Source organism: Borostomias antarcticus (genome assembly GCF_949987555.1).
Source record: "Borostomias antarcticus genome assembly, chromosome: 9".
Classification (NCBI taxonomy): domain Eukaryota; kingdom Metazoa; phylum Chordata; class Actinopteri; order Stomiiformes; family Stomiidae; genus Borostomias; species Borostomias antarcticus.
Window position 1 is genome coordinate 28,848,104 of NC_140242.1, and position 24,842 is coordinate 28,872,945.

The window sequence follows — 24,842 nt, forward strand, 5'->3', positions numbered from 1 at the left end:
CTGCGATTGGAGCTTGGACGTGACTCGCTCGACCAGACCTGGCGATTGGGCAACGGCAGCGGAACGCCCCGCTTCCCACAAACCACAACACTGACATGGTTTCTGAGAAGTTCTGCAGTCGTACCGTCAACAGCTCGGTCACCGGGGAGGAATGTGGTTCTGATGAAGACGGAGCGCGTCGCCGGGTTCTAACAGCCGGGTTCTAACAGCCGGGTTCTAACAGCGCAGGAGGGCGTCTCTGACCAGGCGGGGTCCTTCCGACCTGATAGGTGTCCGGAAAGGCGGAAACATGCCGGCGAGCTCTGGGCCGATCCCGGGGACCGCCGTGTCTCTCTCTCTCTGAGGCCGCGGTGTCTCTCTCTCTCTGAGGCCGCGGTGTCTCTCTCTCTCTCTGAGACCGCGGTGTCTCTCTCTCTCTGAGACCGCGGTGTCTCTCTCTCTCTCTGAGGCCGCGGTGTCTCTCTCTCTCTGAGGCCGCGGTGTCTCTCTCTCTCTCTCTCTGAGACCGCGGTGTCTCTCTCTCTCTCTCTCTCTCTGAGACCGCGGTGTCTCTCTCTCTCTCTCTCTCTCTCTGAGACCGCGGTGTCTCTCTCTCTCTCTCTGAGGCCGCGGTGTCTCTCTCTCTCTCTCTCTCTCTGAGACTGCAATGTCTCTCTCTCTCTCTCTCTGAGACTGCGGTGTCTCTCTCTCTCTCTGAGACCACGGTGTCTCTCTCTCTCTCTCTCTCTCTGAGACCGCGGTGTCTCTCTCTCTCTCTCTCTCTCTCTGAGACCGCGGTGTCTCTCTCTCTCTCTCTCTCTCTCTGAGAGGGCAGTGTCTCTCTCTCTCTCTCTCTCTGGACGGAGCTCCCACTGAGAGGGTGTTTAGCGGCCCGCTAGCTCAACCAGGGGTCAGGAGGTCGGATCAGACCGGCTAATCTCAAAGACACGGCAACCCCCCCCGGGCACCAGGCTAAGGACACGCCGCCACCGCCCGCACGCACACACGCACGCCGGAACGCACTCCCGCCGGCCCGGCACGACCACAACACCGGCGTCGCCAGTCAGACGCCGCCCGACGCGTTGTGACGTCACGGGGGTGTGTTAGCGAATAAATATGCAGTCTCTTCTCGTGTCGGCTTCGCTCCGGCGCCAGTTGAATGTGGTTATCTGTTCTGGATCTAACACGCACGGCGAGGACACGAGAGCCTTCTGGAGAAACATACTTGGAATACTGTAGCTATTGTGGCGAGAGGCTCAATAAATATGTACAGTGTGTTTTTGAAAAGCTGGACATCTGTTTCTCTTGGGCGCTGGCAGCCGACAAGCCATACACAACGCACAACACACAACACACAACACGCACAATACACAATACGCACAACAACAAACAATAAGCACAACACAACACGCACAACAACAAACGACACTCACAACAATACACAACAACACACAATACGCACAACAACACCCAATACGCACAACAACACAATACGCATAACAACACAGATGAGCATGGGAGATATTTCTATTACAATACTGAGACACACACACACACACACACACACACACACTTACTCTGTACTGCTTGTGTGTCGGGGTTGTAGAAGAACTTTTTGTTGCACATGTTGCCTTCGCAGCAGCAGAAGAAGACGTCGGGCCACTCTTTCCTCTCCACACACTCCGTACTGAGAAGACAAGAGCACAGGACAGGGCTGTCACCACGCTGCTGCTGACCAGAGCACAGGACAGGGCTGCCACCACGCTGCTGCTGGCCACCCGTTCCAAGAGCTCCTACTAACAGGTCCTACCAACAGCTCCTACTAACTGCTCCTACCAACACCTCTCCTACTAACAGCTCCTACCAACAGCTCCTACCAACAGCTCCTACCAACAGCTCCTACCAACAGCTCCTACCAACAGCTCCTACCAACAGCTCCTACCAACACCTCCTACCAACACCTCCTACCAACTGCTCCTACCAACAGCTCCTACCAACACCTCCTACCAACACCTCCTACCAACACCTCCTACCAACAGCTCCTACCAACAGCTCCTACCAACAGCTCCTACCAACAGCTCCTACCAACACCTCCTACCAACAGCTCCTACCAACACCTCCTACCAACACCTCCTACCAACTGCTCCTACCAACAGCTCCTACCAACAGCTCCTACCAACAGGTCCTACCAACAGCTCCTTCCAACTGCTCCTTCCAACTGCTCCTTCCAACTGCTCCTTCCAACTGCTCCTACTAACAGCTCCTACCAACACCTCCTACCAACACCTCCTACCAACACCTCCTACCAACTGCTCCTACCAACAGCTCCTACCAACACCTCCTACCAACTGCTCCTTCCAACACCTCCTACCAACAGCTCCTACCAACAGCTCCTACCAACTGCTCCTACCAACTGCTCCTTCCAACACCTCCTACCAACAGCTCCTACCAACTGCTCCTACCAACAGCTCCTACCAACAGCTCCTACCAACTGCTCCTACCAACTGCTCCTACCAACTGCTCCTACCAACTGCTCCTACCAACTGCTCCTACCAACAGCTCCTACCAACAGCTCTTACCAACTGCTCCTACCAACTGCTCCTACCAACAGCTCCTACCAACAGCTCCTACCAACACCTCCTACCAACTGCTCCTACCAACAGCTCCTACCAACTGCTCCTTCCAACTGCTCCTACCAACAGCTCCTACTAACAGCTCCTACTAACAGCTCCTACCAACTGCTCCTTCCAACAGCTCCTACCAACTGCTCCTACCAACAGCTCCTTCCAACAGCTCCTTCCAACTGGTCCTACCAACTGCTCCTACCAACTGCTCCTACCAACTGCTCCTACCAACTGCTCCTACCAACAGCTCCTACCAACAGCTCCTACCAACAGCTCCTACCAACTGCTCCTTCCAACTGGTCCTACCAACTGCTCCTACCAACTGCTCCTACCAACACCTCCTACCAACTGCTCCTACCAACAGCTCCTGTCAACAGCTCCTACCAACAGCTCCTTCCAACTGCTCCTTCCAACTGCTCCTTCCAACTGCTCCTTCCAACTGCTCCTTCCAACTGCTCCTACTAACAGCTCCTACCAACACCTCCTACCAACACCTCCTACCAACAGCTCCTACCAACTGCTCCTACCAACTGCTCCTACCAACTGCTCCTACCAACTGCTCCTACCAACAGCTCCTACTAACAGCTCCTACCAACTGCTCCTACCAACACCTCCTACCAACTGCTCCTACCAACTGCTCCTACCAACTGCTCCTTCCAACACCTCCTACCAACAGCTCCTACCAACTGCTCCTACCAACACCTCCTACCAACTGCTCCTACCAACTGCTCCTACCAACTGCTCCTACCAACTGCTCCTACCAACAGCTCCTACCAACAGCTCTTACCAACTGCTCCTACCAACTGCTCCTACCAACAGCTCCTACCAACACCTCCTACCAACTGCTCCTACCAACAGCTCCTACCAACTGCTCCTTCCAACTGCTCCTACCAACAGCTCCTACTAACAGCTCCTACTAACAGCTCCTTCCAAATGCTCCTTCCAACTGCTCCTACCAACTGCTCCTACCAACTGCTCCTTCCAACAGCTCCTACCAACTGCTCCTACCAACAGCTCCTTCCAACAGCTCCTTCCAACTGGTCCTACCAACTGCTCCTACCAACTGCTCCTTCCAACAGCTCCTACCAACTGCTCCTACCAACAGCTCCTACCAACAGCTCCTACCAACTGCTCCTACCAACTGCTCCTACCAACAGCTCTTACCAACTGCTCCTACCAACTGCTCCTTCCAAATGCTCCTTCCAACTGCTCCTACCAACAGCTCCTACCAACTGCTCCTACCAACTGCTCCTACAAACAGCTCTTACCAACTGCTCCTACCAACTGCTCCTACCAACTGCTCCTTCCAACAGCTCCTACCAACTGCTCCTACCAACAGCTCCTACCAACAGCTCCTACCAACTGCTCCTACCAACTGCTCCTACCAACAGCTCTTACCAACTGCTCCTACCAACTGCTCCTTCCAAATGCTCCTTCCAACAGCTCCTTCCAACAGCTCCTTCCAACTGCTCCTACCAACTGCTCCTACCAACAGCTCCTACCAACTGCTCCTACCAACAGCTCCTACCAACTGCTCCTTCCCAGCTGTTTTTACACAGCTAATCTAATATTCGATATCTTTGTATGAAACGGTTTATAAAAGAATTCCAAGAAACGCCAGTTCCAGTGAACTCTGTCATGACGTAGCTCTCCCTGCTTGCCAGGGTGCAGTCTGGGAGTCCAAAAAAGGAGAAAGGGGAGAAGTCACTCTATCCTTAATTGACAATGTTCCGTTCCGGGGCGGTAGAACTTCAAAGCCGTGTTCTGTACATACCCAAACACACAAACAAGCCTGTTAGTTCTGGGGAGAACTAAACGGGGCCGCACCGTCGACTTCAAAGCCCCGGGGGGGGGGGAAGAGGCGGAGGGGGGGGCACGCTCGGAAAACAGATCGATCGGGTTACTGCAGGTGGGAGGTAAACGGGTTCGGCGGCGTGCTGGGACAAGTGCGGAGCGGAGCCGGGGCGACCGAGCCTCCCGGAGGCCTCCCCCCTCTCTCTCTCCACTCGCACGCCATCGAAACGGAGCGTCTCTGGCAACCACCGCCGCGTCACACCCCGGGACCGGGGAGCTCAGGAGATGAGGTTGGCGTTTTTAGGGGAGGAACGAAGAGGGGAGGGGGGGGGGGGGAAAGACCTAAAAGCGCGTTGACACGACTGAAGGAGGCTGAAGTGTAACGCTTAAATCGGGGCTGTGGATTATATTCTAGCGCCGGATGTAAAGCGCCCGGCCGTTGCCATGGCGCCGAATGACCGTTTGCGACATCGCGTCCGCCGACCTCGGGTGTCAAACCTGTCGAGGTTTCTCTCGCTAGCTTACGGCGGTTGTGTGTCGTGAGCGTTTGAACGAGCCGTGACTTACCGCTCTCCCGAACCGGCTAATCTACCGGCGCCGACATCCACCGCCACATCTGACACTTCCCCACACGACATCATCAACGCTTAAAAAAACCTCCGCCTTCTCATGGCGTGAGAGGCACGCCGTCGCGGCTGCTGCTCGCTGCCTACGCTGTCGCCTCGTCTCGCCCGCGCGGCGCCCGGTGACGCGGTACCTGTCGTAGCAGTTGACGTCGTCCAACCAGCAGCCCTGCTTGACCACCTCCACGGCGCCCGACGCGTTCCGCCACGTGGCGAAGCAGTGGCGCCGCTTGTCCTTCTCCCCGACGCACGCCTCCACGCCGCTGCGGTTCCCGCGGCTCTCGGCGCCCGACGGCTGGTAGTTGTAGTGGACGCACTCCTGCGTCTCCGAGCGGCCCAGGATGGCACCTGGAGAGGAGGAGAGGAGGAGGAGAGGAGGGAGGAGGAGAGGAGGAGGAGAGGAGGGAGGGAGGAGGAGGAGGAGAGTCGGGATACGACAGGGTGAGACACCGGGGCCTTTGAGGTACGAGGCGAAATGGTTTCACAATCCGCTCGGGTTTCCCATTACGCCAACCGTGAGGCAGGATGAAATAGCGCCCGGGTGAGGTTACGGATCATTTGGAACACCAAGCGTATCTGGTGTCTGCTGGGAGCGCCGCGGGCGCAGAGCGCCGTTCAACCCGGGGACGCTCCCGTCCTCCATATCTGGAGACCTCGGCCTCCGTGACGAGGCGTCCGGTCTTGGCCGCGCGACCTCGTGCGTACGCCCGCCCCCCCCCCCTCCGCCCCCGTGTTCGCCCGGGGGAACGCGAGGAAGGCGTGTTCGCCGGGGAGGCCGCGTTACGCGTGGAGCCCCGGGACCGGCGCTGCACACGGGAGCTTCTCCTACGGAGTTTGGTTTCACTTTGGCTCGCGCTGCTGAGGCGGTTCTGGACAGAATGGGAACGCGAGGGCTTGTTTTTGTTGTTTGTTTTTGTTTGTTTTTAACGCCGCTTGCTCCGGTGGAACTCCGACAACAGCCCCGCTCCTGACACCGGTCACTGGACCCGCAGAGGAGGAGGAGGAGGAGGAGCAGGAGGAGGAGGACTGACTGACAGAGGCCCTCAGGGGCATAGCAGCGATCACTAACACAGACATCTGTCATCAGGCTCTAATGTAATGGCCCTACTGTAGTTCTGTAATTAACCAGTGGTGACAAGAGGCTCTGGAGGGTGGGAGGGAAAGAGGGGGGAGGGGGGGGTTGGGGGGGAGAGAGAGAGAGAGAGGGGGGGGGAGAGAGAGAGAGGGGGTGGGGGAGAGAGGGAGAGAGAGGGGGGGTGGGAGAGAGAGAGAGAAAGAGAGAGAGAGGGAGAGAAAAAGAGAGAGGGAGAGAGAGAGAGGGAGAGAGAGAGGGAGAGAGAGAGAGAGGGAGAAAGAGATAAAGAGAGAGGGAGAGAGAGAAAGAGAGAGAGAGATAAAGAGAGAGGGAGAGACAAAGAGAGAGACAGAGAGAGGGAGAGAGGGAGAGAGAAAGAGAGAGAGGGAGAGAGAAAGAGAGAGTGGGAGAGAGAGAGAGGGAGAGAGAGAGAGGGAGAAAGAGAGAGAAGGAGAGAGAGAGGGAGAGAGAGATAGAGAGAGGGAAAGAGGGAGAAAGAGAGAAGGCGGGGTTTGGGAAAATCTCAAGCTTATCTTGATAATGATTTATTAGTGTGAGGTAGCTGGATAACATTCCGTTTCTCTTAAGAAGTACAGTACATGATGATTTGATGCCGTTGGATTCCCAGTACGATCTCGAATCTGAATGAGCGTGTGAATACGTTATACGAGTTGTATGTTCAACTGTATTGGAGGACAAATCTGTCGTCTCAAAACCTTCGCGAGTCCATAGTAAACACAGAAAAACAGCTGTAGGGTTAAAACAACATGGCTACTCATTACAAGTTAGCCAAACATGTCTGCCTCGCTCTCCTTCACCGCGGTGTAGGCGCCCGTTCTCCTTAATCACAAAAACAACAAACAAAGAGACGTCACAAGACCAAACAAAAAGAGCAAACTAAATAATTTACTTCCTAAGTATAATCCTTAGCACTTAATCTTATCCAAACACAGAGGGAGGGTTTTGAATTTAAAGTGCAAATCATAGCCTGGGGGAAGTGTATAGTTGGAGATACAACAACAATACAAGCTGGTTTTGTGGTTAACCCTGACAAGACCTCAAGTGGAAGCACTGACCGACTAAAAAGAAGCTTATTCAGTGAAAGGATGCGTCAGGCGTGGTTTGACAATGGAAACACTTGTGCTTGCAGGAGCCCCGCTATTAAAACAACACCAGGGCTCTGACACACCCCGTGTTAACTACCAACGACAGGCCAAGGTGTGCATGTGCTACCTCTCTCTCTCCCTCACTCTCTCTCTCTCTCCCTCCCTCCCTCCCTCTCCCCCTCCATCCCTCCTTCTCTCTCTCCCTCTCTCCTTCCCTCCCTCTCTCCCTCCCTCTCTCCCCCTCCCTCTCCCCCTCCCTCTCTCTCCCTCCTTCCCTCCCTCACTCTCTCTCTTCCTCCCTCCCTCCCTCTCTCTCTCCCTCACTCCCTCTCTCTCCCTCTCTCTCTTCCTCCCTCCCTCTCCCTCCCTCCCTCCCTCCCTCTCCCTCTCTCTCCCTCTCTCACTCTCTCTCTCTCCCTCCCTCTCTCTCTCTCACTCCCTCCCTCCCTCCCTCTCTCCCCTCCCTCTCTCTCCCTCCTTCCCTCCCTCCCTCCCTCTCTCTCCCTCCTTCCCTCCCTCCCTCTCTTTCCCTCTCTCTCCCTCTCTCCCTCCCTCACTCCTTCCCTCTCTCCCTCCCTCTCTCTCTCCCCCTCCCTCCCCCCCTCCCTCCCTCCCTCCCTATTCTCTCCCCCTCTCTCCCTCCCTCTCCCCCTCCCTCTCTCTCCCCCACCCTCTCTCTCCCTCTCCCCCTCCTTCCCTCCCTCCCTCTCTCCCTCCCCCTCCCTCCCTCTCTCCCTCTCGACAGCGTTGTGAAGGCAAGCAAACAATATTCCTTCCATTAGATAAATAGAGGTTCTGGCTACAATGGAACCCATATTTTGCAGCAGTTCACTGTTGTTAGTGTCTGAGGACGTGTTGTTGTGGGCGAAGCGGAGGTTCTCCAATCGAGGACAGCGCCATTCATAGCTGTGCTAGGAGACACGTTGAAGAGAGACCAGGGAAGAAAAGAGACCGTCCGTCACCCACGGAGACCTCGTCCGACACACGTCTACCAAGGACGGGGAGGAACAACTACACCCAAGTTTGTACTGACAATCAAATACGAGCGACGCAGCGGGCCGGCTAAACATCGGGCGCTCCGAGGCCCCGGGGTTCGGCAAACTGGTCACGCTGGTTGAGTGAAGAGACTGTTGGCGCCAAGGAAGAAAAAAGAGGAGGGGGGTTGGGGTAGAAGCTCGATGTTGCACATGTGCCGGACAAACCGGACGGTGCACGCCGACTCCATTAGCATGTCAAAGGTCTGGCGCGGCCACCTTGTTGTCATCGATGCCGTGTCAACAAGCTGCTCTCTGGGGGGCTGTTGTCGGGCTAATGGGGCCGGTGAGCATGGTTTGTTAAACCTAGACTAACGGTTACCGCTTAACATTACTATGTTGGGAAGCGCAGCCTCAGAGACTAGAACTGTGCACCAGGGAGGAATATAAGCAACAGTGTCCTTGGAGAGGGAACCTGCAGGATGAACGCAGAGGAACGACGTATTCACACTCAATCACTCGCGGGCCGAGCCCAAGAGAGCCCCTACGACGTCCTCGTTCAGATTAATTTAAGTGAAACGTGAACCGTAAACCCACAACAATAACACTAAAATGCTTCATTAGAACACAAATGGAGCACCAGGGTATGTAGCAGCACGGATGAAGGAAATTATTTTAGGGGGGAATTAATTTGCTAATTGCCCCTCGGTGGGGATGAATCGGGGGGGATTAGTTCTGGAGACACAAGTCGCTATTCTAAGGATTAGAGGGAATCTGGCAGAATTACTGTCAAACCCACGCAGCGAGGGAGAGGAAGAGAAGAAGAAGAAGAAGAAGAAGAAGAAGAGGTAGAAGAAGAAGAAGAGGAAGAAGACGTAGAAGAAGAAGAAGAAGAGGAAGAAGAAGAAGAAGAAGAAGAGGAAGAAGTAGAAGAGGAAGAGGAAGAGGAAGAAGAGGAAAAAGAAGAAGAAGAAGACGTAGAAGAAGAAGGAGAGGAAGAGGAAGAGGAAGAAGAAGAAGAAGAGGAAGAAGAAGAAGAGGAAAAAGAAGAAGAAGAGGAAGAAGAGGTAGAAGAGGAAGAAGAAGAGGAAAAAGAAGAAGACTGCAACCAAGATGCTCATCAGCGGTCAGGCCTCTATGCCAGCAAATTGAATCAGACAAATTGACCTAGACGCTTGCACACAAATCACTAAAGGACCCCCGTTCGAGAGTCCCAGTTAATTGATTGACTGCGAAGGAAGTGGATTGGCTGCAGCCTGCGTTGAATGTGGGGAGCCTGCATGAAGACGTCAGTCTCCTCCAACGAGCCCGGCACTTAAATCAGAGCTCGACTTCCCCCAAGAACGGCAAAGTTTGACGCGCAGAGCTCAATGGCGGCTTGATATTTAGTTGAAAAAAATCGTTCTCGAATTATGAAGAAAGAAAAACAAACAGGCTTGACCAAAAAATGCTTAAAGACCCACTTTGCCAGCTCATCAAGTCCACTGCTCCTCTCAAGATCGTGTCCAGCACAGTGCTGACCAGGATTTAGTAAGGGGAGAGGGGCTCGAAAAAAATGGTTAAAGGACCATAGGACAATGAGGGAACAATTTAAAAATACGTTTTAAAGAAATCACGTTTGGGGCGCCCCAGTAGATCAACGGGCTGGGGCGCTTACCATGTAAAGGCTAGTCCTTTCTGCAGCGGCGTGGGTTCGAATCCGGCCCACGCCCTTTGCTGCACGTCTTTCCCTCTCTCTCTCTCTCTCCCACCTTTCCTGTTTGTCCTTACACTGTCCTATCCCAATAAAGCAGAAATGCCCTAAAAAATATCTTAAAGACCTCACGTTCAACTTTTGAAATGTAAGTAAAACACGAAAACGCAAATATCTTTTAACATGAGCTTTACTTGGGAAAATGGATTGCGGTAATGTGATATACGTTGGGTGACTAGTTTAAGGAGATCAAACCCTATTTAGACCGGTACGGTCCTTTAAAGGAGAGCAGGACACTAATCTCTCGTCCTCCACCCCACAGGACCCATAAAGTGCTGCTCGCTGGATGTGAAATTAATACAGTTAAACAAGAGCCCAACTCACATTTCTTTGGCCAAGCACATATTTTGCTTGAATAAGCTAAAGATGGCGCTGACATTCCTGCGCATACAGCAGCCGTGGACGCCACCTGATGGCCTTGAATCACCCCTTTGACGGGCCTGAAATGTGATTTGTGAAGGGAGAGGGAGTTTCAGACCACGGGGACGAGCTGAGCTTTAACCGGGTGGACAGAGCAGATACGCAATCTAGAGGAATACTCGGTCTTGACGGACCACTTTTTGAACTGTTTTCTCTCGTTTATCTCGCTCTGTCCTTTTTTCCCCTCCGGCATAACGTAGATTACACCCCCATCGAGCCAAATCTGCGCAGCCTTCACGATGTGCGTCGGTTGCTCAAACCTCTAGACGTTTCAATTAAGCTGTGACCGTTCACATACAGAGGGGACTCAACATAAGGTGTTGGCTTAAATTTGGAGGAAAAAATGGCCGCTTCCAGGTGAGAAAGGGTTTGTGTGCCCTGGCGAGGCTCAGGGGAGTGCGGGGCATCGGGCGTGCAGCTGGAGTGATTAGCAGTGTAATGAGAGCGGAGACCAAGAGGCTGCCGGACATTCCAGCTAGGATTAAGAGCCGTGACTTCATCTCTGCGTTTAGCCGTTTTACAGCATCAACAGGGCTGCAGGCTTTTTGAGTCTTGCAGGCAGCCGTAGGACAACATAGGTTCCAGAATGCTGCGTTTGACTAGTGCATCATTGCATCCATTTCGAGATGACAAGTGTCCTTGTGTGCATTCCACGTGTCCGGGGGATGAAATGTCAGTTGGGCGCTCTTGAACGTGATCTATGCCTGGAAGGGGTCTGTTCAGGAGGCTAGGCCGGTTTCACAGTGTTGTGGTTTCTTATGGTGGAATCTTGACGGCCTTGTCAGAAATAGGCCACAGTTGTCCGTGACACGTGTTACTTTTGTCACTGCTCTGTGGTAATGATTAATTGATTTTTTGTCCTCCGCCCGGCGACAGCCGTAGGGGGTGGACTTTAAGATGGCCAATGTCATGTCGACGGTCAATCAGTGAGTGAGTCCCCGTGTAGTAGAAAAATCCACCACAAAAGGGGCACATTTGCAAGTATTTTTTCCATAGACCAGTACATTCAGATTTTTAGATTAAAAAAACTATGATTGGTGTCTCAGACAAGTTTACTCGGGAAACCGTGTACTTTCTACATCTGCAGAGAGCAGAGCTTGAGGTGCTCAGTAGATATGTATTTCAAAATGTATTATATTTAAGACCCTACAGGTGCATGGACTTGTTTGCCCACTAGATGGAGACATTGAGTAGGGGTGGGTGGAGGGGTGGGTGGAGGTCTCAGAGTCAGTGAGACACAGGGGGCTTGTTACCACAAGGGAACATGCATAATGGGTGGGGGACAACATGTTTACATATGCACTTGTTGAATATTATTTAGCCGAATCCTTATTGGCGCGAGAGAGTCGAGCCAGCTAGTTGTACTGTATTCAGCCCATATCGGTAACGTATGCTAGTTAGCATGCTAGCTAATGGCTCTGTTCCAATCAGGATATTAGAGTGCAAAAGAGGAGAACTTGCTCGGTTTTATAGTCCCACGGACCATAAAAAACACTGGAAAGGTTACACTGAATAAAGTCACTGCAAGGGTAAGTGAGGATGAACAAACCTGACAGCTAGCTAACTATCTATGCCTATGATAGCGAGAACATTGTAGCTAGCTAGCCAAGCAAACCAGCAGCAGCCAAGTCAATGTGAGCGACTAGCTCTATGTAATTAGCCATCCACCATCATAATGATTGCAATATTGAATAGAGAATTGCTGGTGATGTCATAACATAAAGGTGTAAGGTTAGCTAGCTTAGCCAGTTTTCCTAACATTAGCTAGCTAGTTAGATTAACTGGCTAACGTTAGTCGAGATGACAGTAGTGATGCTCACAGTTTGCTAACATTAGTAGTCAGTTGAAATATGTCGTCTGTGATATCCATAACTCAAAGCAACCGTCACAGTGACCAACCAACATTTGGTTTGTTTTATATGGGTGTCAGGAGAAAACGTTAGTCTAGCGTTTCACATTCTCACGCAGGAATGCAGCCCCCTTCTGGCTGTAGACGGTATAGCAGCCTCTGACTGCATTTCTGTTAAACAGCCTGTGTCCCCCCGGCCACGATAGTTTTTAAATGGTGAAACCGTGTACCGCGGTATACTTTGAGGACTTGTAACGGTTTCAGAAACTGGATACCGCCCAACCATACAGTTGTCAGAGAAAGATGGGAGAACCTTTTCCTACAGGCTCCTGTTCAGCCTAATTATGGCAATTTCATGTAATTTCCCTCTGGGGATCAATACAGTACCTGCCAATATATCTAATTACTAGCATCGCTGATTGAGTGCAATTGCTACAGCTTAGTGCAACTCAACGGGCCAATAGCTGAATATCCATTAGGAATAGGTAGGCACGACTTAAGTGACCTACTTGGGGATAAATAGGCCCTTTAAAATCCACCCTCTCTAGCGAATAGAACTTGGAAACCCAATCCGTAGACCATGTCCATAAACATCTCCAACTGTTGTGGCACGTTTGGCGGGGGAGGGTTGCATGTTGAGTCTCTCGAGTGCTTAAAATTCCACATTTCCTGTGGGCATAAGACTCTGTGCTAACAGGGCCTACAAATGAACAGAATGTTCCCTCAGACCTGAACAAGGGGAGGACGGAGTAAATCGTCTGGAAATAAACAAGGCATGCATGTGATTTTCAACTACTCCTCCTCCTCAGTGAGCAATCTAGACATCTCAGCTCCAACTGGTAAATAATTCATGCAATCATGGTGCTACGGCCTGCAACACTATCTCTCTCGGCTCTTGAAATCCACCTCTGTGCCTCGAGATACAAAGAGAAAAACAACCGCCCCAGCTTGAGGTCAAGACATCAATCAAAAGGTGTACAAGGAAGGCCAAAATCAAGACAAACTGAAGATATTTGCCCCTTCTCATCTGTGAGACCCTAACAGCCGGTAATGCCGAGCGCCGTCCGACTGAGCACGTTCAAAGAGGCCCGATAAAGTGTCAACAAGTAAACAACAAACAAGCCGGCATCTGCGCTGTGTTTTGTCGTGGCGACTCTTTAGCGTGCAAGCAGCGGCACGGCGGTTCTGTTGACCGTGCGAGCGGGTCTTTTGTCAGTCAAGTGCTACTCTTGTGGATCATGGCCTCACACGTAGGGTAGAACCTTTACAGTTTGATGGATGGCAAACAAAGCCCAGGAAACTATTTGACCATGAGGGCTCTCGGCTGGTAGCCGCCGCTATCTGATCCAGAGGAGGTGAAACCTTCATCAGAGGTCCATGAATGAATCATGTCGGGGCAGGTCTGTCAGCAGAGCATATATTTGGCAGCGTGGAACAAGGGGGTGGAAGGATCTTTTCTGTAAATAAGATGAAGAGCCGGAGCATGTGAGCTGAGCAGGTGGACATTGAACGGAGTGTGGAGCGGGTTTCCAAAATGTTGTCCTTCTCTTCCGCTCATACGGTACTGCTCACACCACAAGTTTCAGTTAAGTTGTTTTAATCGGTGAAATTATGTGTTTAAGTTAAAATTAAGACGCTGCAAAATACAACACAGCCTTTTCTATTGTTTGGAGCGATTTTTGGATTCGGGGGGAATCTGGGGGAGCAATGAGACTGAATGAAGCGACAGGGAGTCTCTATGAGCGCGGTCTCTCTGAGAGAGAGACCGGAGAGAAAGAACAGCTCTGTGAGCGTGGAGCTGGATTCTCACCGTTCACATGCTCTATGATGAGCTCATATCTACTTAGACTCACTCCTGGGAAAGCAAAAGGTGGGAAAGATGAGCGCCTAGCATCACAAAAGGCTTTCTACGTGCTCTAGCTGGTGGCATCATTCGACAGAAGGGAACATCATCTTGAATGGGCTGAGGCGTCACTTCTCTGCCCTGCATACAAGGTTAGAATGAAGGGTGTCCCTAATTTGACCAAATAAACCTTGGTAATGAGCAATACACATTCCAATTGTGTTTTTCTAAAGGCCTCTCTTGGAAAAGCCACCAAGGGTAATGTGATAATTGTAGTTGTGGGGAGAAACTGCTTAAAATTCAGACGGTTGAGGCAAGGGTGGGATTGTGGGCTTTTGTTGTACAATACCGAGGAAAATTAACATGTGAAGCAGCTAGGGGCCTACGAACTAAATTGGCTTTTGTGATGGGAAACCCAGCTGGTCCTGGCCCCTGCAGGATATAACAACCACCACCATTTCAAGGCTCACGGCCTGGCTGGGTTTTCGAGCGGAGAAATGTGTTGAAATCACGAGGAAAACAACCATAGTATCAAGTTCAACCTCCTTTCTTTCACCAAAAGATCAACAATGCACAATTTGTTGTGCAACTGACACGATAGAAACACAGTGGCCCCCTGGGAAAGAGAACGTGTACAAATCACGCAGATCGCTCCGCCAACGTGAGCAGTTCAACTGAAATTAGAGGCTCTCTGAGCTTCCATCGAGTGTACGAAGGGAGACTTACAGTATTATCCTCTCCCGTGTACAGTGCATCTTTGTTGTGGGGGATTTGTGACAGAGGTGGCGTCACTCTCTAATGGTCTCCTGTGGTGTTGTCTGGTTGGGCACTGCTGGGGATGATGACCACACTGGTCTGGGTCTCCCTGCAGCTGAAGCAGGGCGCATCGGCCAGGGAGAACCCACAAGGCCCTGGCCCCGGCAGATAACACACAAGGATGTGGCCCTTGGGGAGAACCCACAAGGCTCTGGCCCCGACAGCTAACACACAAGGATGTGGCCCTTGGGGAGAACCCACAAGGCTCTGGCCCCGGCAGCTAACACACAAGGATGTGGCCCTTGGGGTTATAATTGTTACACAATACTACTATAGCCTAGATGAGCAGTTGTATTTCCCTTTCGAAAAACACTTCAGGAGTGTACAGCCGGAAAACTGGCTCTGGTTTCTAGGCCTACACCATTGGAAGAGTAGTCCACCAGCAAACTTACTTTGATAACAATGTCTATTTCAAATCTAAGCCTATAGGATTGTCGAGGGTTTTTCTGTCTGTTTCTCTCACCAACAGTTTTCGTTTTGATTTGAAACTGTTTCATAACATGAAGTGAGGGTTATAAACTAGCCAAATACCCTGCTTTTAATCTAGGTACTGACCCATTGGGGTGCACAATCGCCCCCATCAAGTGACCTCTGCAGAGGTCAGCCTTATCAACACGCTCCCAACCTGCTGGCATACGTACACCTGCAATAAAAATGGCCACTTCCTCAAAATAACACCAACGCAGATCCAGTGTGTGCTCGCTATGGCGCCAGCAACGCCGACGTGAGGTATGTGACATTCACTCTCTATCGAGGTCGAAGTCCTGCGTTAGGAAGTCGAGCCCAGGTGAGGCCTGCAGATTTGCTCACACTTCATCTGTGGCTTACTAGGCCCAATACAGTATCCACTTTGACTAATGATAAGTAGCCTAAATAGAGCTTTGGGCACGGATATGACTCAATTCTTAACCCCCCCCCCCCCCCCCAACTAGCAGTGTGCAAAGGGACCAGTGTGGTGTGCAGAGCGATAAGCCCAGATGTAAGACGCTGTCTCCAGGCAGGCGCCAGCAGGCACGCACAATCACCAGACACATGGTGACAGTAAGAAGGCTTTCACTGAATATCAGATCCTTTGTTTTTGCTGCTCTGGGACAAAGATTGCAGAGTTAATCATAGATATAGATACATATTAATATGAAAACAGCTACAGGACAGGAAGGCATGAGTATGGGGTCGTCTGTGTTGTGCCATGAGCTTTGCCCATCACGGGTGCTTTGTGTGATATAGCATAAGACTGCATAATAGACTGTTCTTTAGGTCTACACTGGAAAACAATACAAGATAAATCATAAGTACTGTATTCTAGATTCTCCAGCAAGCCTAGATCAAATCAATAGTTCGGTCAGTAATAGAATACTTTGACCTCATAGGCTGCAATAAATCAATAAATGCAAGCCTTTATAGCTCACCTTTCTCCACCATAAAACAAATCCCTACATAGTTTGCTTTGTGCGTCTTTGGACTTTACTACGTGTCTGCTTCTTACATCATTTTCTGATAATCTAGCTAGGGTGAGATGATTTGGATTGAGAATCTGCCAGGTTAAATATGCAACCATTTTGACATTGCATGCAAAGCACACAATGCATTAATCATTGCACTCTGCAGCGCATGCATTATATATAAAACTGGCTCCCAGTGGATCCACACGTTGCCGGAGCTGTAGGCCCAGGCCTATTTTATAAAAGGCCCACTCTTCAGTCATCTGACAGATCACTAGCAGAACAAGTTGTACACAATCTAAACATAGCCTCTATAAATAGCGGTGGACATTGAGCATATAACAAAGAATTATTCAATGTTAAAGAGCAACGCGAATTCGTTCGAGCTCGCGCGCGCGTCATTTGACCCCGAGGCAGTGAGAACATCAGGGCGCTGCGCGTGGGAGAGGAGGCTGATGCTGTCTCAATGTATGACATATCTCACTGGAGTGAGGAGTTCATAGCGTGAACCCACCTGAAGAGCATGAGATGAGGAAAACGCCGAATGCCAGTTTCGTTGCCGATCCCATTGTCGATCAAAAACAAAAAATCCTTTATTTTGATTAAATCCTGGAGCCACGAGTCCAAGGGATTAAAGTCCAACCTATCAATAGAAGCTTTTTATAGCAAACGCATCAGAGCCCGGGGGATCAGCCAGCAAATGAACATGTAGATGTAAAACATCTAGTTCAGGGTCCTTGGCATGTGGAACACAGTTCGTGGCAATAAGACATCATTAAAATCAATTAAAAAATTCTTCCTCGGTGGATCCAGCGAGCTCGAGCTGAATTAAAAGTACAAAATCCACGGAATATAACAGATGATGCTGATTAGAAATGTCCAGTTATAGCCATCAGTTGGCCATCCAGTTGCTTTCCCTACACATAGAAATTCAACCTTGTAACTAATAGTTCCTCTTTCATTCGAAGTTTCAGAATGGCCAACAGAGATGTGACTACACTAAACGCTGTCAGATGAATTATATCATTGTCTTATGCAATGAATTGAATGCATGTATCCAGGTCACTGAAATAGAAGCAGTCCTTCAACAACACGCAAGCCTCGTCAGAGAGGACATTGATAGCATCGCCGTTAGGGTTACCATTTTTTAGGGATTTGCATAGGTGGTCTACGATTATGACCATTGCTTAGTGCGATCTATATCCTTACTAGATTTAGTTTGAGTCTAATTCAACGTTAAATGAACCCAGTACAGTGGTACAGAGAGATTGAGTTGCCCGTTCAATGGAAGCAACATTCCACTTTTCCCAAATCACGCGCGATCAACATTCCACTTTTCCCAAATCACGCGAGATCAATCCAAAGGGAAGTTGACAGAGAAGGTTGTCTGAATCCCAACCCAGTCCAGAACATGCACATCACACCGTGTTCAATAGTGATTTAAAACGCATTTAAAAAAGCCCAAAGTCTACATTTAGCACCCTTAGTGATAGAAAGAGTGTTTGATCCAGACACGGTTGTGTTGTGGGGCAGTCTAGCTTCTCTGCTGATGATGGCAGCCACGAATGAGAGCTTCCCAGAGAGCCTCCATGCTTAAGAGCTGGTTCCAGGTCGGTTTCCTCGCTAAAAGCCAGCTAAAAACCGACAACTGCTTAAACAAAACGTTTCGCCAGTAGATATCCTCTATAAAGGGCCTCGTTTCATCGAATATCCTTGAGAAAAGCGTGTAGGTTTTGTTGAACGCTTGTCCCTCTCGTTGTGCGGACTGGCCGTAAGATGGCTGCTGCAGGGATTGGTTTTGTTTTTTTCATACTCATCTGTCACTACGCTGCTGAACGCTGTGACTGACGTGAGGGCTGGCCAATCGGGTGCGAGGAAACGTTCTAGCGTTTTGTGCTCCACCAATCCGGGGAGGAATGTGCATGCCTTGAGATACATGAATGACGAGTATGTTAACGCCCACTCTTACAGTAGGATTTTGGTGTATTTTGATTAGAGGAAACTTGTATCCTCATAACTCAATGTTTTGGATCGAAGTCAAGTTGAACATTTGCAGTCATGCATTTTGAATAAAACACAGTAACTTGGGACCAGTAACATTTAAACGGATAAAAAAAAAGAAGTAATATTAGGTGCATCAAAGCACTTTTTATTGAATGTATATTGAAACAATTCCACCTCCCCTTTTAGTATAAAAACGCAACAATCACATCTCTTAGTTTTTTTTAATACAAAATTGAGGTTTCTTTTCTATTTAATTGATGTAACTAATCCCTACTGGATGGAAGCCTACTGGAAATATGATCCTATTTGAACACAAGGACACATTTAGGCCTACTTAATTAGCAGGAATGCAATATAGAGAAAGTAGTATTATGTAGGCTATTCCATTCATATTCCCCTATAATCAGCTACTTCTACACTGTAATCATTCTATCTCCACGGCTTCACTGAAATGCGGTAGGCTATATTCAATAGGTCATTTACATGTCAGGTGATAGTCATAGAGAGTGTATTTTAAGACTGTAGCTTTAGGTGCTTCGGAATTCCCCTAGATTGAAGGCATGGAGTTGCTCCAAATTGAGATTGGAATTGAAGCCCGTCCATCTAGTCCAACAACCTTTGGGAAGGATTATAACATGAAGAGCAGTCCTATGTTATTTTAAGATTTGGTGGGGGGGGGGCGGAGGGGGCATGAGAGAGAAGGCTACATGAATGTGAATAGACTTAGGGGTTTATTTGACCTTGGAGTGATAAAAAGCCAAATGACTCAAACTTGTGTCTACTTGTGTCAGTCCTCATCTAAACATAACCTAGAAGTTAGATAACTTGTTCCAGGATAAGGTCCTTGCAATGTCAGACTCTTACTTCTGTATCAGTGTTGACACTTGACCTTGCTGCTGCAAGATTACCGCCTCTGACACTGAGCTGACCCTCTTTGACACAAGGAAAGCCCCGGTGCTTGTCACCTTATAGCTCCTGGAAAATACACATGATACACCAAGAACAAAGAACTGACCCACTGAGCAAAGACTTTTAGACGTCTTTTTTGTCTTTTTCGGACATCCAAAGACATCCAATTAGGAGCCAGAATGAATGTGTTTTTTTTTACGTTCAGATATTGAACCCGTTCTGCACGTCCACAGACGTCTTAGAGGGGTCCAAGCCAGACGTGTGAATATTGAGGGGTCCAGCAGACGTACAAACGGGGTTCTGGACCGAAGGACGTTATTAAGACATGATCTAAACGTTAAGACGTTTAGTGTTTGCTGGGGAAGAACATGATTTCAGCCCATGTGACATTGGCCAGAACAGCCTGTGGTCATCTTCAAGTTTGGTTTATTTGACCAGAAGGAAACAAAATAATCACACCTATGCCATTTTTTTTTCTTTTTCAGATGCACAACTCTACTAGAGGCTTTTGCACACCTGCACAGATAGGTGTGTTTGAAATGACTGTAAGTCCCATATAGTAGAATAAAAACTCCCACACACTATCTTTCACCTCTGTGGGAGAACTTTAAATAAAAGAGACGCATTCTGCTACCTGTTCATTTTACTGATGAAGGTCTAGGGCCGAAACCTTTATTCAAGTTCTCCCACAGAGGTGAAAGATAGTCTGTTTTTTTTCTAGCTACTAGATGCACAACTATGGCACAACTATGGCTTGCAATGACTGACTTGACTTGAAAGTTCCCATTTGGGAACAGCAAGCAGTAAGTGGGCACTCCCTAATTGAGGATTTACATGCTGAGCACTGATCCAGAACCAGAGGAACAAGCTACTGGCCAGCCTTTAACACCTGTCGTCCCTTGTCCACCCTATCCATTAGTCCTTCCGCTAAAGCAACCCCTCAAACACTCAACTGAAACACGCCAAGTATTTTGTCAGAGGTCTGTGGTAGTCGTACCAAGGCTGCTCCGCATTCTTCTCCCCGCGAGCTCATTAACTTTTAATCAAAGTTCAAAAGTGCAGGAGATTATCCCAATGGGTTTCAAAGAGATGGTGTGAGATGTCAGGCAAATGTCAGGAGATGGGTGACGCATCTGTCCGCGCATGTCTTTCCTGTCAGGCTATGCCCTTGAGCGGCCGCGCGCCGCGCGTAACCCGTCCCCGAAGGTAGGTTAATTACGCGGCAACCCCTCTTTAGTACTACAGCACTCAGAACACTTTAATTCATTTCTCAAATGACCGGAACACCTTGAATGAAAATAATATCAGTCGGGTCACCTTAATAACCAAATGGGGGTTCTCTCTGCTGTTTGGATAAATTACTCTTTTGCGTCTCTGTAAATGTAACCTCTAACCATTGTGGATTTGGTGCTAAGCCTATATACGTGCATGTACCAAGTGGTTCTCCTTCTTGTGTATGGGTAATCAGTTGGCTTAAGCGCCAGCAAATCACATTACATCCTGGTCCCTTAAATCAATGTTGAACCTTGGCACACAGCGTATCCTTTTCATTCACAGGAGGACAAGCAGAGCATTGTCACAGAGCTTTCCTTCTCCATCTTTCTGCCAGTGTTGACAGCGTACAGGCAATTACCGTTTCAAAGATAGTTTGTCATCATTCCAGCAAATGATTTGAGACAACATACTGTCCCAAAGGGCATCACATTACTATTCTCTCTGATAGCTATACTTTTGACCTTTTCTGGTGCGGTACTGTACATGTGTGTGATTACTGCTGTGTGGTTCTGCCTATACCTGTGACTACCTAGGTGTTTACTAGGTCTAGCCTATAGGATCAGCCATGAGGGAAATGTATACTAACCATGCATACACAATTATGATGGTTGTTCCATGCATGCCATGCTGAAATCCTTGTCAGGGGACAAGCCATACTGGGCATAATACTCTATTATTATACTTGATATTTCAAAATAATTTGTGATTACTTAAAGATGTTCTTTTTAAGCCTATTTTGTTTCTTACACAGTAGCCTGGAAGTAACATTTTTAACCAGTTTGAGGCAGAGTTAGGTTGAGTGTTGAGTTGAGTGTTGAGTGTCATCATCTTTAAATAGTTTTTACTGAGTGTTGACAATGCATCTCCTATGAAGAAAATGTAATTGGGCTTGAGAGAGAAGGGAGTGTAGAGAGGGTGTCGCCTAGAGATGACAGGAGTTTAGGAATGTGAACTGGGTGACAATGACACTCGCCAGCTCCTATATGATCAAAGAGTGCATCCTCCCTGACCTTAGCTAAGTGTTGTTCATGCGTTTGTGTGTGTGTGTGTGTGTGTGTGTGTGTTTGCACGTTTAAGAGCAGTACAGTATGTTGAGAGTATCAGTCCCAAGGAATTATGTTCCAACCACTATATCAGTATAACAATCTACTTTTTTTATTAAACAATGTATTATTATGTATTTATTACAGCAAGCCGCATTAACAAACTAATTAATTCAAGATAACAATTTCAAATCATCCTACTTATCTGGCATCTTTTGGGAATATCCCACTCACCTAATTCCCACATGTAAGTAACATGCCATAAAAAAGCATAACAAATCCATCTATTGCCATGTCCTCTAACTTGTCCCTAGGTATAAGAGAAGAGCTTGTGATCTGTTTAATTATTTTATTTCATTTTATTTATACTCTATAGAGGAATAATAGATCTGAGATGCAAGTGGTTTTCAAGAGAGACCTGTCCAAGGGTGACAGAACATGACATACATAAATAAACAATGCCATAACTGCAAAAATAGGTTTCTTGGAAAATTATTTATTGCAGTCTACAGCAGACACATGGTAAGAATCCAATCCCGAATACAATTGTCAACACTAGAACGGCCATTTCTAAAGCTTTAATAGCTTTAAGAGCCACTTTATTCTATCATTTCAGCTTGGGAGTTGTTTTTTTTGGTTTTCTTTTTTGTACGTTATGTAAGCAGTGCCAGGACTCCAGCAGAGATACACATCAGTGAAGACGCGCTGCCTGTGTTTGAGTTATTCTGTTTGCCGGCGGGGCCCGTGAGACCTATTCTCCAGGCAGGCATTGCTTCAGGGGCTATTGCAGGAATAGCATTTAAATGAAGGCTCGCTGTACAAGCTGTTCCTTGTTTTGCAAAAGGCCGCTTTTACGTAACTATCGAGTGCTCTATCCACTGTATCAAACTATGTGTGTGTGTATGTGTGTACAGTTGTGTTCTTTACACGGCCTTTGATAATAAACACAAGCAGGTGAAGGAAAATCATCAGCCCTCAGTTACAGTTATAACCGACTGACTCCGATAGATCAAACCATTTCGAGGGAGAAGGATAAGACCCTCTTAAGAGGAGGGTGTGATGCCCATGGCAGCTAGGCCCGGCTCTGTTGACTTAGCCACTCGCCCGTGGCTGAAATCAAGAGCTAAGGGCTCATGCCAAGTGGGGCAGCGGCCAAGGACCGTTCTCTTGGCACGGGGCAGACAAGGCAGTGCCATGGCGATAAATTCCTCACACCAGGCATCCAACTGCTGGTAGACATACTTATCCAGCGCCCTCTGGCCTCTAGCTCAACTCTCCTCACGCTGGAACAAACACACAACTTGTAGAAGGGATTTGAATCAGCAGGTCGTCTTTTGTGACTCTTCCACTGAGGCAGATGATAACGGCCTCAGTTGATAATGTTCAGATAATAGGTCTGTGTATTTTTCTCGTTCTGCTTAAAACTTCCCTCCTTCGTGACTGGAATGAAATACGCAAAGCAGGCTTTGTCGAATCGCACATTGATTTTGAAAGCTCCCCCACGGAGAAATTATCATCGTGATTTCAAAAAGTGCATTCCCGTGGAACGATCTCCGGGTATCCTCGCTACAGGACACTGACTTATCTTTTGAAGTTTCAGTTGGTGTCTGCCTTTTAGCTTCTTCTCCCTCCCACCAAAAAAAGCAAGTATAGACATGGGCGAAGGAGCGTGTTTCTGGCAGTACAGCATGCGTGTCGTCTTTTGCTCTTGAAAGGTCAACAGATGCCCCCCTGTTGTCTTGTCGCCCCACACCTCGCTAGGTTGTCCAAACTTCTGACAGTTTGTGTGTATCTTTGCCATCAGTCGTCAAAATGGCTGACAGGGTTCACTACCCTGCTGGGGGTGAAAGTAGCCGTTCAGGCGCGGTGACACTCGCTAGACCCAACACTGCTAAACTCTTGTGATGTTAAGAAAGTCTTCCGCCCACCTTCTATCAATGAGGCCGTCCATCATAGGCGCCGTCACGTTGTTTGGTTTTACCTCAGTAGTACGGTACCGGCCTTTCACAAGAAGAAGAGTTTCCTTTCACCAGACATACAAACACATGACCCTTTACCATGAGCTACAAAGAGCAACGTTTCATGTCATTTCCCCCAAGTCAGTGAAAAAGGTATAAGGCACGCACATCCGCACTCAAATCCAGGTGCTGGACAGAGAGACGCCAGCAATAAAGAAGAGATTGTCCACATCGCCGGTATAGCTCCCAATAACCTATATTTATTGAGTTAACATCCAAGCGTGTAATGTTTTGAGCCATCCCGGCTCTTTCCCCCGAGTCAACTTCGAAAACAAGTTCAGCTGTGACCTACTGTACGCTAAAACCTTGCGAGGCTGTCGGATAAGAAAGGGCACACAGCGAGGAACAGAAACATAACAAAACCTTGTCATGGAACTAACACTACCGAGAAACATGACGTTCATATTTACAGAAGGTTATAGGAGAAAAGGAGAAAATGATGGATTCAAAACAGCTTTTGTTAGAATTTAGAGGAGAAAAGGGTTATGGGCTTACAAGGCAGGGAATTCAGAAAAACAGCCATTGAAATCCTTGTGAAGAGGCTTGTGAAAAGGATCTTAAGCAAATTGCTTTCCTTATTTTAGTTCTGCTCTTCGTTTCCACCTGAGCCCCACAACCATGGCGATGAACACAGACCACCTCAACACGAGCAAAAGAACTGTAAACTAGTAAAGATGTAGCCTATATATCACCTCATTATAATATCAAATTATGTTCAAGAGGGTTAGAAATTTCTCTTGCTTTTGCCCTCTCTCTCTTTCTCTCTCTATCTCTCTCTCTATCTCTCTCTCTCTCTCTCCCTCTCTCTCTATATCTCTCTCTCTCTCTCTATCTCTCTCTCTCCCTCCCTCTCTCTCTCTCTCCCTCTCTCTCTCAATCTCTCTCTCTCCCTCTATCTCTCTCTCTCTCCCTCTCTCTCTCTCTCTTGCCTTTTGTTTTAATTTAATTTCCTCTCTCCTGACGGTTAGAGGGGCTCCCTGCTGCTCCTCTCTCCAGAGTCGTGTAATGGCTGTGCCTGGCAGAGCCCAGTGAGTGGGCGGTGTGTGCTAATGGCCTCTCTCCAGTAATTAAAAAGCCACTTTATTTCACTGAACACGTTACTGTTACATGTGATACAGTCAATTACTCTCCAATGTTTACCTCTCTACTTGACTCTGTAGGGTATAGTGTGAATTTAGCTGTGGGTTCCTCAAAATATAGATCCTGATCTCGCCTCATTCGCCTCAACATCGGGATTATATAGAGCAGCCGATCAGTTTTACATTTCTGTAAGATGTGCTGTACAATTCTTGGGC

At 48.6% G+C, this 24,842-nt stretch overlaps 1 protein-coding gene across 1 annotated transcript in view; it reads right to left on the reverse strand.

Annotated features, from left to right (window-relative positions):
- The window catches only part of acvr2aa (activin A receptor type 2Aa), a 29,959-nt gene extending 11,914 nt beyond the window's left edge, over nucleotides 1-18,045 (reverse strand). Inside the window, 3 exon segments of the mRNA XM_084443175.1 lie at nucleotides 1,533-1,666; nucleotides 5,155-5,368; nucleotides 16,813-18,045. Of these exon segments, the coding sequence (XP_084299301.1) occupies nucleotides 1,533-1,666; nucleotides 5,155-5,368; nucleotides 16,813-16,867 (403 nt within the window). The 5' untranslated portion in view covers nucleotides 16,868-18,045.
- Between the last annotated feature and the right edge of the window lie 6,797 nt (nucleotides 18,046-24,842).